This window comes from Scyliorhinus canicula, chromosome 9, assembly GCF_902713615.1.
Source record: "Scyliorhinus canicula chromosome 9, sScyCan1.1, whole genome shotgun sequence".
Classification (NCBI taxonomy): domain Eukaryota; kingdom Metazoa; phylum Chordata; class Chondrichthyes; order Carcharhiniformes; family Scyliorhinidae; genus Scyliorhinus; species Scyliorhinus canicula.
In genome coordinates this window covers 134300264-134315702 of record NC_052154.1, presented here as the reverse complement: position 1 = coordinate 134315702, position 15439 = coordinate 134300264, and the positions used below count along the sequence as shown (strand labels likewise).

Genomic DNA, 15439 nt, shown 5'->3' with positions numbered 1-15439 from the left:
CCATAAGGCCCACCCCCTAATCAGTATATAAATTCATCACCCCGCTAAATAAATTTAGAATTGAAAAAAATTGCAGGATTATTTATGAGAAATATTGATATTTAAAACAGTAACGTTGTATAGGATAGACTATTGAAGAAGTGTTCATTTGGTTTCAGAGGTGAGATGCCCAATATAAACTCCATTTTGGATCGGGAGGACTTCACTATGATGAAGAGAGCCATATATGCTACTCAGGTAAGTTCTTTAACAGAGAAACTCGTGAATGCCCTTTTCTGTAGTCGCCATTCTTCAAGCGATATCACTTGAAGCTTTAACAAGAAAAAAAGCACAATGAATAAATTCAGTAAAAAATTAAACCATTAACCATCTTTGAGCTTGGTAAATAAAGAATTAGAAAATGAATGTGAACATACATTTAGAAACACTGGTCAGCGGTAGGAGTGACATGACTGGTGTCACAATTGGTGCTTTAGTGCTCCTGGGATGAATAAGAGAAGCCTCGGGGTGGGTAATTTCCAATTAGTTTGTTTATCTTGAAGACAGAAGTTAAAAATCATCTTTAAAATTTGGCTGCCTGAGACTTTTCGGCAAGTCCACAATTGGGAGACCAGTAATGTTTCCCTGGACACTACGGCCTCAGTATATAAATAGGAACCTTACACTACTTGGAGGGTCCATTTACAACCAGTAGCAGAGTATGCAGCACACATACTTCATCCATTAACAGTAGATTAAGTAGCCCACTCAACGGTTCTTAATGGAACCACTCTCAAAATGGCCACTTATGTTTTCTGTGTCGCTTATGAAGTCACCTGATTTCCCAGATTGACAAGCTGTTCATTAGTTCTCAACAAGCAGTTTGAGCTCTCTGACCCAAAGCAAATGAGTCCTGACTTGAAAACAGTTTGTCTTCGCATGACCAGTGTCAGATGAGCAGCACGATCACTGATCTGTCGCAGGCAAATATTGAAAGTCACTCACAGTGACACTACCTGGAAACTGTATGTACTTGTGCATGTATGTGTGTGCGGACCCATCAGAACAGAGAGAGTTGATGTAAAATGGAAATAAGACTGGTTACTGAAGGTAGGTTGGGAAGGAAAATGTGCAAAGAAGAGTTTGGAAGGGTCTTAATTTCACGGAGAACCCGCCACATGAGTTCAAGCAAATAAATTATCGAGACAAATGAATAAAACCTGATGTGTGTCAATTGTGGTAAAGAAAAATTCAGTGTTATAATTACAATTTCTTTGACGGAGTTCTTATCATTTTTACTTCCCTGACACATAAATATCTTTTTGATGAACAGCGCCGTTCACTGCCTCCTATTTGTACACATAACATGCTGGATGATTCCAATGATCTCCTTCTCAAGGCCGTCCGAAGGATTGGGTTGTTTAATAGCATGAGTGACAGAGTTAAGGTATGGTCACTACTTTTCTTGGTTACTATAATAAATTCTTAATAAATTCCCAACACAGATGGAGTGGCTCATAATAATAATATAATAATAATCGCTTATTGTCAGAAGTAGGCTTCAATGAAGTTACTGTGAGAAGCCCCTAGTCGCCACATTCCGGCGCTTGTTCGGGGAGGCCGGTACGGTAATTGAACCTGCGCTGCTGGCATTGTTCTGCATTACAAGCCAGCTGTTTAGCCCACTGTGCTAAACCAGTCCCTGATAATAAGCTCATACAAGCAGTAGACTGACAATTTTTAGTCAAATAAACTTGAGTGTCAGTGGTCCCAGGATAGTTGTTATCGATGTGAACCTGTTTGCTAAATGGAGGAAGTACATTTATCCACCGGGTATTGTCTTGCACCTCATCCCCTTGTGCATTATGACAATTGAAATTAATAAATTGTTGTGTGCATAAATGTGCTTTTCTTTAGAAATTTATATGAAGAGTCTTTATCTGATGTACTCACTGGAGACACCAGATAGAATTCAGTAACAGTGATGCAAACAATTCATGTATTGGTTGAATTGAGTACACAAAGGCACAACCATGATGAGATTAGGGAGCAGGTAGAGACAAGCCCTTTTCTAAATAATAGAATGTTACAGTGACAGAATCTATGGGCGGGAGTTTATGGACGTACCCATGGAGAGAATCATCATGGGCGTGACAGAAAATTTGATAGACCAACCAAATGTCCATTGACTTCGGGCGCAATTTCTTTTATTCTCCTAATTTTCTTCTTATTTGCTCTTACCGTCCTGTCTTTTCATAACAATGCTCATTTATGGTGGTTGCCTTTACCCATCTCACCCTTGTTGCTTCAATGATAATTCATCATGTACAAAGCTCAAATAGTGATTGTTGACAAGAAATTAGACTGTGCAATCATCACAGTTGAACCAGTTTCTGTCTTTTGCTGTTGTGCAGCTGGCACTTCCAAAAGCATTTATTTATTAGCAACCCTGCTAATTTCCCATTGACCCAGAGTCTTTGACATTAATTGCAGTTTCCCCACTGCAGCGCTGGACGAGATCAGCTAAGACACAACAAATCTTGGAACTCTTTGGCCTGCTCCACTTAAGATACAATTTCCCACTGAAACATGAAGGGAGGCTTATGGTGGAATCCTTGCCTCTGCTACTTTCTAAATGGTTTTTGTTCATCCTCCAGGTCATCTTTCATCCAGAGTTTCTGTCATCCACAAGCCCATTGCTCCCTTTGGATTACGAAGAGTTTGTGCGCGGCTGCCATTTGGGTGTATTTCCTTCCTATTACGAGCCCTGGGGATACACTCCCGGTGAGTTGCAGCCAGTATTTGTTCATAATTTTAAGAATAATATATTCATAGGTAGTGAGTGATAGCGGGTAAGCAGTATTTATTTGTTGCCTACCCTTGGGGCTTTAAAGAGCTAGTTGCACAGTGTTGAACTGGAATCACATGCAGTAGTGGTAACAGATTCCATCCATCAAGAATATTGATGAGTTAATTAGATCTTTAAGAGCCTGCCATTTTCATCGTCATTTTCCTGGTGTTGGCCGAGTCACTGCTGACACAGTGATAGGCTCCCATTAACTATCAGCATTGTAAAAGCCGAAGTAAGAGTGAATTATGGTTATAATTGGCATGTGAGGGCAGAATGGTGGCGCAGGGGTTAGCACTGCTGCCTCACAGCGCTGAGGACCTGGGTTCGATCCCGGCCCTGGGTCATTGGCTGTGTGGAGTTTGCACATTCTCTGCACTCTCTGGGTGGATCTCACCCCCACAACCCAAAAAGATGTGCAGGGTAGGTGGGTTGGACATGTTAAATTGCCCCTTAATTGGAAAAAAGAATTGGACTAAATTTATAAACAAAAAAATAATTGGCATGTGATGTGTGCAGTGCATTTAGGACTGGGGTTTGTCATGCAAATTTGGAACTAAAATTGCTCAGAGGATTCCACAAAATGTCTGATGTGGGAAATGGGAAAATATGGTGCAGGAAGTGTTCTGTGTCTGGGGCAGAACAGAGTCTACATCGACTTAGGCTATATCTGAATTGCTTGAGCCAAAACAGTAAGTATGAAATGAAAAGTGCTCGTCGAGGTGAAGGTAAACATAAACATCATCAATTTTTCTTAAAGATATTTCAATCATTCGAAAAGAAAAACAATGGGGGCAATTCTCCAACCGCGTTGCGCCCAGTGCAAATCCCACTTTATCGGGAGAGGCGCGAAATGGGATTTGCACCCAGCACCAAAACTGTTTCCAATGCTCCTGGCCTGCTGCAGCTGACGTGATCTGTTTCAAGCCCTCACTGGATGTGAACCAGATTAACATATTTAAATCCTCATTTAAAAACGCAGGAGCTATTTTAGCTGTACTCTCCTGGCTCCTGCGATTCTCCCACCTGCCAGCGCAGTATGAAGCCAGCCCAAATCACGACTGGTCCCCACAAACGGACACCAGGTGAGATGACCATGCCAGGGGGCTCGGAGACCATAGTAGCCCCTGGTGATCACAGACATGGCATTGTATTACAATCTGGGACCAGACCCCAACAGTGGCTAGGATACCGGACAGAAACCCCAATATTTAATTTTAATTTTGTAATGCTGTGACAGAAGGATACCTCGATCCTGGAGAGATTTCATGAAGAAATAGGAATATGGGGCAAAATTCTCCCCTACCTGGCGGGGCGGCGAGGTCGCGGCGTAGCGGGGTGGCGCCAATCACTCCGACGTCGGGCCTCCCCAAAGGTGCGGAATTCTCCGCACCTTTAGGGGCTAGGCTCGCGCTGGAATGGCTCCCGCTCCACCGACTGGCGTCAACGGCCTTTGGCGCTACGCCGGCCGGCGTCGGGGCTGTCCGAAAGGCATTCACCAATGGGCATGAGTCTGCGCATGCGTCGCCACCGGTGCATGCGCGGTTGGGGGGATCTCTTCCTCCTCCGCCATGGTGGAGGCCGTGGCGGCGGCAGAAGAAAAAGAGTGCCCCCACGGCACTGGCCCACCGGCCGATCGGTGGGCCCCGATCGCGGGCCAGGCCACCGTGGGGTCACCCCCCCAGGGTCCGATCGCCCCGCACCCCCCCCCTCCAGGATCCCGGGGGCCCACTTGCGCCGCCAATCCCGCCGGCACAGAGGTGGTTTAAACCACGTTGGCGGGATTGGCCTGTCAGCGGTGGGACTTCGGCCCATCGCCGGCCGGAGAATCGCACCGGGGGGCACGCCGATCGGCGCAGGGGGTCCGCCGACCGGCGGGGCGTGATTCCCGCTCCCGCCGATTCCCGGGTGGTGGAGAATTCCGGCCGGGGCAGGATTTACGCCGGCCCCGGGCGATTCCCCGACCCTGCGCGGGGTCCGAGAATTCGGCCATGGTATTTTAAAACAAACTTTATTACTAACACGGTATTAAAATATCTTTTTTTTAAAATAATTTTTATTGAAAAATTTTGAATTTATACAACAATAACGCACCATAGTAAAATACCAAAAATAACAATAATATTAGCAATCATAAATATTCGCCCCACCTCCATGAACAACACAGCATTATAACAACAGCGCAAATTGACACAATATAAAGTTACAGAAAAGAAACTACAATAAGGAACACCCCCCCCCCCCCGGGTTGCTGCTGCTATTGACCAAGATACCTATCTTTGAGCCAGGAAGTCCAGAAAAGGCTGCCATCGTTTATAGAACCCTTGTATTGATCCTCTCAGGGCAAATTTGACCCTTTCCAATTTTATAAATCCCGCCATGTCACTGATCCAGGTCTCCACACTTGGGGGCCTCGCATCATTCCACTGTAGCACAATCCTTCGTCGGGCTACTAGGGACGCAAAGGCCAGGACACCGGCCTCTTTCGCCTCCTGCACTCCCGGCTCTACCGCAACTCCAAAAATCGCGAGTCCCCATCCTGGTTTGACCCTGGATCCAACCACCCTCGACACCGTCCCCGCCACCCCCTTCCAGAATTCTTCCAGTGCTGGGCATGCCCAGAACATATGGGCGTGGTTCGCTGGACTCCCCGAACATCTGGTGCACCTGTCCTCACCCCCAAAGAACCTACTCATCCTAGTCCCGGACATGTGGGCCCGGTGCAGCACCTTAAATTGGATGAGACTTAGCCTCGCACATGAGGAGGAAGAGTTGACTCTCTCCAAGGCATCCACCCAAGTCCCGTCCTCTATCTGCTCCCCGAGTTCCTCCTCCCATTTAGCCTTCAGCTCCTCCACTGACATCTCCTCCACCTCCTGCATTACCTTATAGATGTCAGACACCTTCCCCTCTCTGACCCACACCCCCGAAAGCACTCTGTCCATCGTCCCCCGCGAGGGCAGCAGAGGGAATCCCTCTACCTGTCGCCTAGCAAACGCCTTTACCTGCAAGTATCTGAACATGTTCCCTTGGGGAAGCCCAAATTTATCTTCCAGTTCCCCCAGGCCCGCAAACCTCCCGCCAATAAACAGGGTCCCTCAATTTACTGATGCCCGCACCTTGCCACCCCCTAAATCCCCCATCCTTGTTCCCCGGGATGAACCGATGATTGCCACCCAGTGGAGCCTCCATCGAGCCCCCTGTTTCCCCCCGATGCCGTCTCCACTGTCCCCAGGTTCTTAGGGTCGCCGCCACCACCGGGCTCGTGGTAAACCTCTTAGGGGAGAGCGGCAACGGCGCCGTTACCATGGCACCCAGGCTCATACCTTTACATGACGCCATCTCCATTCTTTTCCACGCCGCCCCTCCCCCCTCCATCACCCATTTACGCACCATTGACACATTGGCCGTCCAATAGTACCCCAGAAGGTTGGGCAGCGCCAGCCCGCCTCTATCCCTCCCTCGCTCCAGGAACACCCTCCTCACTCTCGGAGTCCCATGTGCCCACACAAAGCTCAAAATACTGCTAGTCACTCTCCTAAAGAAGGCCCTGGGGATAAAGATGGGCAGGCACTGAAAGAGGAACAAGAACCTCGGAAGCACCGTCATTTTGACGGACTGTACCCTCCCCGCCAACGATAATGGCAGCATGTCCCACCTCTTGAACTCCTCCTCCATCTGATCTACAAGTCTGGTGAAATTATGTTTGTGAAGAGTCCCCCAGTCCCTGGCCACCTGCACCCCTAGGTACCTAAAGCTCTCCCCTGCCCGCCTAAGCGGGAGCCTACCAATTCCTTCCTCCTGTTCTCCAGGGTGCACCACAAACACCTCACTTTTGCCTAAATTTAATTTATAGCCTGAAAAGGTCCCAAACTCAGCTAGCAGCTCCATCACCCCCGGCATCCCTCCCACCGGGTCCGCCACATACAGTAACAGGTCATCGGCATACAACGACACCCTATGTTCCTCCCCACCTCGCACCAAGCCTCTCCACCTCTCTGAATCCCTCAACGCCATCGCCAGCGGCTCGATTGCCAGTGCAAACAACAAGGGGGACAGGGGGCAACCCTGCCTGGTCCCTCGGAAAAGCTGGAAGTACTCCGACCTCCTCCCATTCGTGGCCACGCACGACATCGGGGCCTCATATAGCAGCCTTACCCATCTAATGAACCCTTCACCAAATCCAAACCTCCCCAACACCTCCCATAGGTACCCCCACTCCACTCTATCGAAGGCCTTCTCCGCATCCAGCGCCACCACTATCTCTGCCTCCCCCTCAATCGCCGGCATCATGATGACATTCAACAATCTCCGCACATTCGTGTTCAGCTGCCTTCCCTTCACAAAACCTGTCTGGTCCTCGTGCACAACCCCTGGCACACAGTCCTCTATCCTGGTGGCCAGGATTTTTGCCAGCACCTTAGCATCCACGTTGAGGAGAGATATGGGCCTGTATGAACCACACTGCTGCGGGTCCTTGTCCCTCTTTAAAATTAACGTGATCAGCGCCCGCGACATCGTCGGGGGCAAAGTCCCCCCCTCCCATGCTTCATTGAGTGTCCGCACCAGCAAGGGGCCCACTAGGTCCCCAAACTTTTTATAAAATTCCCCCGGGAACCCATCCGGCCCCGGTGCCTTCCCTGACTACATCTGCCCGATCACCTTAACTAGCTCCTCCAGCTCAATCGGCGCACCCAACCCCTCCACCTTCTCCTCCTGCACCTTCGGGAAAGAAAGCCCGTCGAGGAACCTCTCCATTCCTCTCCTCCCCCCCCGTTGGCTCCGACCGGTACAGTTCCCCGTAAAAGTCCTTGAAGACCTCATTCACCTCTACCCCCTTCCACACCACATTCCCACTCTTGTCTCTCACTCCAGCAATTTCCTTAGCCGCATCCCGCTTGCGGAGCTGATGAGCCAGCATCCTACTCGCCTTTTCACCATCTTCGTACTCTGCCCCTTGTGCCTTCCTCCACTGTGCCTCCGCCTTTCTAGTGGTCAGCAAATCAAATTTAGCCTGCAGGCTGCGCCTCTCCCCCAACAGTCCCTCCTCTGGTGCCTCTGCATACCTCTTGTCTACCTCCAGCATCTTTCCCACCAGTCTATCCCTCTCACTCCTCTCGCTCCTCTCCCTGTGTGCCCGGATGGATATCAGCTCCCCACGAATCACTGCCTTCAGGGCTTCCAGACCGTCGCCACCTGAACCTCCCCTGTATCATTCACCTCGAGGTACCCCTCAATACTTGCCCGGACCCTCCTACACACCTCCTCCTCCGCCAACAACCCCACATCCAACCGCCACAACGGGCGCTGGTCCCGCACCTCCCCCATCTCCAACTCTATCCAATGCGGAGTGTGGTCGGAAATTGCAATGGCCGAATACTCGGCCTCCTCCACTCTCGGAATCAGTTCCCTACTCACCACGAAGAAGTCTATCCGACAGTAGACCCTATGTACGTGGGTGAAGAAAGTGTACTCACGTGCCCTCGGCCTCACAAACCTCCATGGATCCACCCCACCCATCTGGTCCATAAACCCTCTCAGTACCTTGGCCGCCGCCGGCCTCCTACCCGTCCTAGAGCTGGACCGATCCAGTGAAGGATCCAACACCGTATTGAAGTCCCCCCCCATGATCAGACCTCCCGCCTCCAGATCCGGGACCCGTCCCAACATACGCCTCATAAAGCCCGCATCGTCCCAATTTGGGGCATACACACTAGCAAGTGCCACCTTCTCTCCTTGTAGCCTGCCCCTAAACATAACATACCTACCCCCCTTATCCGCCACCACCTCCGATGCCTCAAACAACACATTTTTCCCCACCAGAATCGCCACTCCCCGGTTCTTCACATCCAACCCAGAGTGGAAAACCTGCCCCACCCATCCCTTCCTCAGGCGGACCTGGTCCGCCACCTTCAGGTGGGTCTCCTGAAGCATTGCCACATCTGCCTTTAGCCCCTTCAGATGAGCAAGTACCCTCGACCGCTTCACCGGCCCATTCAACCCTCTCGCATTCCAGATGACCAACCGGATCAGAGGGTGTCCCGCCCCCCCCCCCGTCGACTAGCCATAGCCCGTCGACTGCCCGCCCCAGGCCAGCACCCCCTGCCAGACCCAGTCCCCACAGCGACAACACCTCACCTCTGTCCCCCCAGCCTCCACCAGCTCCTTCCTGACCCTACCAGCAGCAACCCGGTATTCCCCTTTCACCCCCTCCCTTCCCCCCCAGGCTAGGAACCCTCCCAGCTGCGAACCGTCCTCCATTGTACTTCCGTGGGTCAGCTAACTTCTGCTGACCCTGGAAACTCCCGCCAATAACCCGACCCCTCCCAAAGTGGGATCATCCCCCAATCTATCCCTACTCCAGGCACCGCTCCAGCGCGGGGAAGAACCAGTTAAGGCTCCGCCTCCCCCCCCGTCACCGTCTCCGTCCCCCAGTCCCGCAGCGCGGGAAACCAGAGGAAAGCCCGCGCTTTCACACTGCCCCACCACACCCTTCTGACGCAGCTCCCAAATACCAGCCCCTCTCCATACCCCCAACCCGACATAGAATACAACAAACCCCCCCAACCCTCCCCGCAAGATACAAAACTCAAACAATGCCCCACAGCAAAAAAAAACATAACAGAACAACACCCCCATAAATAACCATATCAAAATTGCAAAAGTACAAAAATACAAAGAAAAGAAGAACACAGCAACAGCAGAAACCAGCAATAAAGCATTACAACCGACCCTGCAACCCCCAACCCCTAGTTCAAGTCCAGTTTCTCCGTCCGCACGAAGGCCCACGCCTCCTCCGGGGAATCGAAATAGTAATGCCGGTCCGAATAAGTTACCCACAGGTGCGCGGGCTGCAACATTCCGAACTTTATCTTTTTCCTGTAAAGCACCTCTTTCGTCCGATTAAATCCGGACCGCCGCTTAGCCACCTCCGCACTCCAATCCTGGTAGATCCGTACTACCCCATTCTCCCAATTGCTGCTCTTCACCTTCTTGGCCCAGCGCAGCACACACTCCCGATCACTGAACCGGTGGAACCTCACCAGCACCGCACGCGGGGGTTCATTCTCCTTAGGCCTCCTGGCCAGTACTCTGTGTGCTCCCTCCAGCTCCAAGGGCAGATGGAAAGACCCGGCCCCCACTAGCGAGTTCAGCATTGTAGCCACGTAGGTTGTCAGGTCCGACCCCTCCAGCCCCTCCGCAAGGCCCAAGATCCGCAGGTTTTTCCGCCTCATGCGGTGATCAAGTTCCTCGAAGCGTTCCTGCCATTTCTTGTGGAGTGCCTCGTGCCCCTCCACCTTACTCACGAGGACCACGGCCTCCTCCCCTCGTTCAGTGGCCTGCGTCTGCAACTCCTTGATGGCAGCACCCTGGGTCGTCTGAATCTCCGACAGCCTTCTGTTCGTTTCCTGCAGAGAGCTCAGTACCTCAGCCTTGAAGTCTGTAAAGCAGCGCAGGAGAGCAGCTTGTTGCTCCAGGGCCCACTGCTTCCACTCCTCTGGAGCTCCGCCGGCCGCCATCTTGGATTCCTTCCCCCATTTTTTCTGGGGAGCTGCTGCCGTTTTTTCCCCCTTTCCACTCTGAGTTCGAGTCATGGACTGCGGGGAAAGTCGATCAGCACACCTTCTCCCACCGGGAGACGTCGAAAAATTTACGTTTTGGGCTCTAAAAAGAGCCGAAAAGTCCTTTTAAAACGGGAGCTCCCAAATGTGTGGCTTCCTACGTCATCGCCGCCACCGGAAGTCGGTATTAAAATATCTTTAACATCACACCAGAAAATAGCTTACAATTATCTTTTAAACAATGCTAATCAATACAGTGAATACAGTAATCCCACTCAAATAACAGAAGAAAACACTGCTCTCAAACCACTGTTCAAATACATTTGGCGCTCGGGAATACCTGCTTCACAGAGTTGTCTGGATGCCCTACTTTGAGACAAAGAGATCCTTCCACATTGCTTGAATGAAAAGATCTGAATCCAGTCAGAACCATGCCAAACCTCTGGCTGTATTCCTTCTGATGCCAGCAATTGTGGGGAAGGGGGGGAATGTCTGATGCTAACCCGGGAGGGGGAGGGGGGGGGGGTGGAGCTGCAGCCTGAGCATTAGTCTGAGATGGGGCACTCTTTAAAAATGTTCCACCGTTCCCTGAGGAGCCAGACCTGCCGGCATCTTCAGGTCCCGCACACCCCTCATTCAGGGCGCAGTTCATTCACCCCAACCTCCAAAACAATTCCTGTATGGGTTGATTGCAATCTGGATTGAGGTGAATCACCCAGTGGGAATCGCACCTCGCTACCTGCCAGAGACCACACTTAGAAACTTTTTGGGATCGCTGAGTCCAATGTTTGCAAGACAAATTTTCATTTTTATTTGGAGTTATTTATCTCTCTCTTCAGGTCTCCAGGCTTTTAAAAATACTTACACTTAGCCAGTCATTGGGAGCGGTATGTGCATCCTCAGTATAACATCTCAACAACCAACAAACCTCAGGGTCCTGATCATACACAGCAAATTTCATATCTCAGGGCATTCGTAACTGTGTTCGCAGTGGATAGATGCACAGAAAACAGCATAATTGCCTTTGCTACAAATGAAATACTTTAAAGTTCAGCAACAAGAAGTCCAAACAATTCAAGCAATAACTTCTTAATTACCGAAAGAACTTGGTGTTCTGTCCAGACAGATTAAAACTTAAGGTAGCATTACAGTGACTGTTCGGTGATAGATCAATATGCAGGGGATCATCGCCATGCAAAGAGAACATCATGTCTATCAATAAGAACAACATTTTGACCAACTGAAAATAACAGTTCTCCAATTCCAGATCATAATCTCTATTCCTATTTTATTTATTTTTCCTTGTAAGTTTTGGTCTTGGTCACATTTTTCTCTAGTTTCTGCTTTTGGAAGGCAGCAGCTCATTATTCTGCCATTCACATGACCTCTAAACACATCTTTTATAATTGTCTCCATACCACACCCTATGACTGTGCACCATTTTAATCTCTCCCATCTTCCACACTTTTATACCTTCTCTTTTGTTCTTCTTCCCTCTCCCTTTTCGTTTGCTTCAAATTTGTTATATTTCTAACTTTTCTCAGTTCTGGTGGACGATCATTGACCTGAAACATTAGTTCTGATTCTTTGTCTACACATGCTGTCTGACCTGCTGAGTCTTTCCAGCATTTCCTATTCTTATTGCCTCTTATTCATATGTTGTCAATTCACCTACCCATATCATCACACCCAAGCTTCAGTGGTACAGGAAAATTTGAGAGAGAAAAAACTAAAACAAGGATAGGGGTCCACAGTTTGAAAATCCTGCAAAAATTTGAGTTAGAGGCAAGTCAGGTTGCAATAGGGAAAAAAGGGTAGCACGGTAGCATAGTAGTCAGCACTGTGGCTTCACGGCACCAGGGTCCCAGGTTTGATTCCCTGCTGGGTCACTCTGTGCGGAGTTTGCACGTTCTCCCCGTGTCTCCTCTGGGTGCTCAGGTTTCCTCCCACAGTCCAAAGATATGCAGATTAGGTGGATTGGCCATGATAAATTGCCCTTAGTATCCAAAAAGGTTACGAGGGGTTATTGGGTTACGGCGATAGGGTGGAAGTGAGGGCTTAAGTGGGTCGTTGCAGACTCGATGGGCCAAATGGTCTCCTTCTGCACTGTATGTTCTATGAGGGCAAGAAAAACCACCATCAGACAAAAAGCTTTTTCTTCAAGAAAGCTTTGTTGGTTACCTCTCCAAGGTGCTCCTCATGTTGCATCTTTTGTCTCTACGTAGATCCTTCCTCGACACAATTAGATTCACTACATATATGGTTTGTGTAGCATAATCAAAACCCTCAGTCCACTGTATACAATCTCCATTATTCAGGAGACTAATGGGAAATGATGGTAATTATTATGTTATTATTACCACCAGTACCATTGAAACACATCACATAATCCAATCAGTTTCAAAAAGATTTTTTTTATTAAACGGTCACAGCTTTCCTCTCCCTCAATTTAGTGGTGATATTTCTGTGCAGACCAGTAAATCAAAAAATTATGGCAGGGATTATTTGAGGTGGATCAGTGTGAAAGAAAAACCTGAATGAAGAGATCAGTCATTACAGGCTCCTTTTGTAGATTTCCAATTATTATTCCCCCCAAAAACTCAATAAGCACATTTCCGAGCGTTATTTGTTTGAGTGCTCTGCTCATAATTGGCCCATCAAGCTTGCATTGTGAAGAAGAAAAAAGTGGTGCCTCTGACAGAAATGAATTGCGTCAGCTGTGTGTTATGGTACAGGAAGATATCATTATGATATCAGTCCCTTTTCTGAATCAATCTTCTGTTGCAATGCCAGGCGAACTAAGGACCATATTTTTCTTAATTGTTTACTCGGTCTGCTGAGAAAATTATGATAATATACAATTATCAAGCGTGCAGTTGCTGAGAATGTGATTTTGTTAGCAACAGGACTTAGGCAGATGGGCAAAGTTGGCAGCATTGCGGCATGAGTGTGTAGAGGAAGGCACTGGATAGGAAGAAGCAATCAGCCAGGACTTGAATTCTTCAGCACGAATGAGTAGCCTTGCAACTCTGAAAAGCAGTAGGAAGAGTCAGCCAACAGGTGAAAAGGTGACAAGTGTACAAGAAGAGGAGTAGACAGCATTGGGAATTGGCTAAATCAGGAACATGACACTGGCAGGGAAATAGTTAGAAGTGGCAACAATTAGGCATGGGCAGGTGACCAGGGAAATTTGGTAGCACTGAAACCAATGGTGGAAGAGCCCAACTATAGGACTGGAGCTTCAATTCATGGGGAGAACTGGGAAGAAGCAGCAAACAGATGGGCAACTGGCCAACAAAAGACTCAAGTACTTTGCCAACGTGACTTTATTTCAAGAAAATGAATGTTAGAAGGATATTCAATTGGATAGAGAAAACTAACTGAGATTACCCAATGTCCATATTGCCTCACTTCTACCGCCTTCTTAGGCAGTCCATCGGAGCTGAGGATGACTTGCTCCCACGCAAATTATGAGTTCCCAGGTGAATGAAGAATCAAATGCGTGGCCTACAGTCTCTGCCACGGGTGGGACAGATGATGGTTGGGGTGCCCAGGTTGCCGTGCACTCCTTTCAGTGTCGATGCTTGCCTTCATATTGCTCTTGGCGATGAAACTTGAGGTGTGCAGCCCCTTCCCGGGGGGCTTTTCCTCTACTGCGGACGGTTTTGGGCCAGTGATTCCCAGGTGTTGGTGGGAATGTTGCATAATTTCAAGGAGGCTTCGAGGGTGTCCATGAAGCATTTCCTCTGCCCTCCTGCCAATGACTTTGCAGTATCTTGTGGAGTCAGCACTGGTGGTACTTCACCAGGGTTTTGAGCTGCCTGTTGTACATAGTCCACGTCTCTGAGCCATATAGGAGGGCGAATATCACTACTGCTCTGGAGGCCATGAGCCTAGTGCTGGATCTGAGGTCCTGGTCTTCCTCAGGCAACCAACTACAAGCAACACTGGCACACTGAACCTTGTCGTCAATGTCTGCCTTTGTCGACAGTAGTCTTCCAAGGTAAGGAAAGTGGTCCACATTGTCCAAGACCTCGCCGTGGATTTTAATAAACTGGTGGGGGATGGGGATCTGTATGATGTATGGTGGGGCCAGATTGGTAGAAGACCTTTCTCTTATGAATGTTTAGTGTAAGGCTCTCGCACACCTCAGCTAAGGTGTTGACGATGGCTCAGAGCACAGTTTATATGTGTGCAGACACAAGCATTGGCTGTATACTGTAGTTCAGTGACAAGAGGACGGGCTGACCTTGGATCTGCCTTGAAAGTGGCAGAGGTTGAACAGATTCCCGTTTGTTCCATAGTTTGTCTCCACTCCAGCGGGGAGCTTGCTGAGGGTGAGATGGAGCATTGCAGCAAAACGGAGCATCCCGACGGCGGAGAATCTAGCCCCATGTCTGTTGTGGCCCTTAGTGGGCGGAATCCACATTGCAACTCTGGGGGAGCTCTTCAGCCACAGGGAGAGGTGATTAAGGAGGGTTCTTGTGTTGACCTTTCCTGTGGCCAACAGCAGTAACTTGAAGATGGTCATGATTATGGTGTCAAGATCTCCTGGCATGTTCTCCTCCTTCCACATAAAGGAAATAAGGTCATATATTCACACCAATAGTGCTTCTCTGCCATGTGTCAGTGCTTTGGGAGTTCGATCTGCCCAAGGATTTGTTGTTCTTTAGCTGTCAAATGGCCTTTTCTACCTTGTGCTGAGATGGTGGTATTCACTCACAGGATGTGAATGTCACTGGCTGAGCCCTTGAACTGACCATTCAGAGGGCAATTAAGAGTCAACCAATGTTATTACGGATCTGGAATCATATTTGGATAGACCAGGTAAGGATGGCAGATTTCCTTCCTTAAGGGGCATTGGTGAACCAGGTGAATCTTATCGACAATGATTTCATGGTCACAATTAGACTTCTAATTTACTATTTGCCATGGTGGGATTCAAATCCAGGTCCTCCGAGCAATACCCTGGACCTCTGGATTACTAGTCCAATGACACTACCACTGTGCAACCGCCTGCCCGTAGGTTGGAGTCGAGGACACTCATGTT

The 15439-nt window shown here is 49.1% G+C and overlaps 1 protein-coding gene across 1 annotated transcript in view; it reads left to right on the top strand.

Annotated features, from left to right (window-relative positions):
* The window catches only part of LOC119971723 (glycogen [starch] synthase, muscle-like), a 162728-nt gene that overhangs the window by 106003 nt on the left and 41286 nt on the right, over positions 1-15439 (top strand). The window contains 3 exon segments of the mRNA XM_038807667.1: positions 159-237; positions 1313-1426; positions 2637-2763. Of these exon segments, the coding sequence (XP_038663595.1) occupies positions 159-237; positions 1313-1426; positions 2637-2763 (320 nt within the window).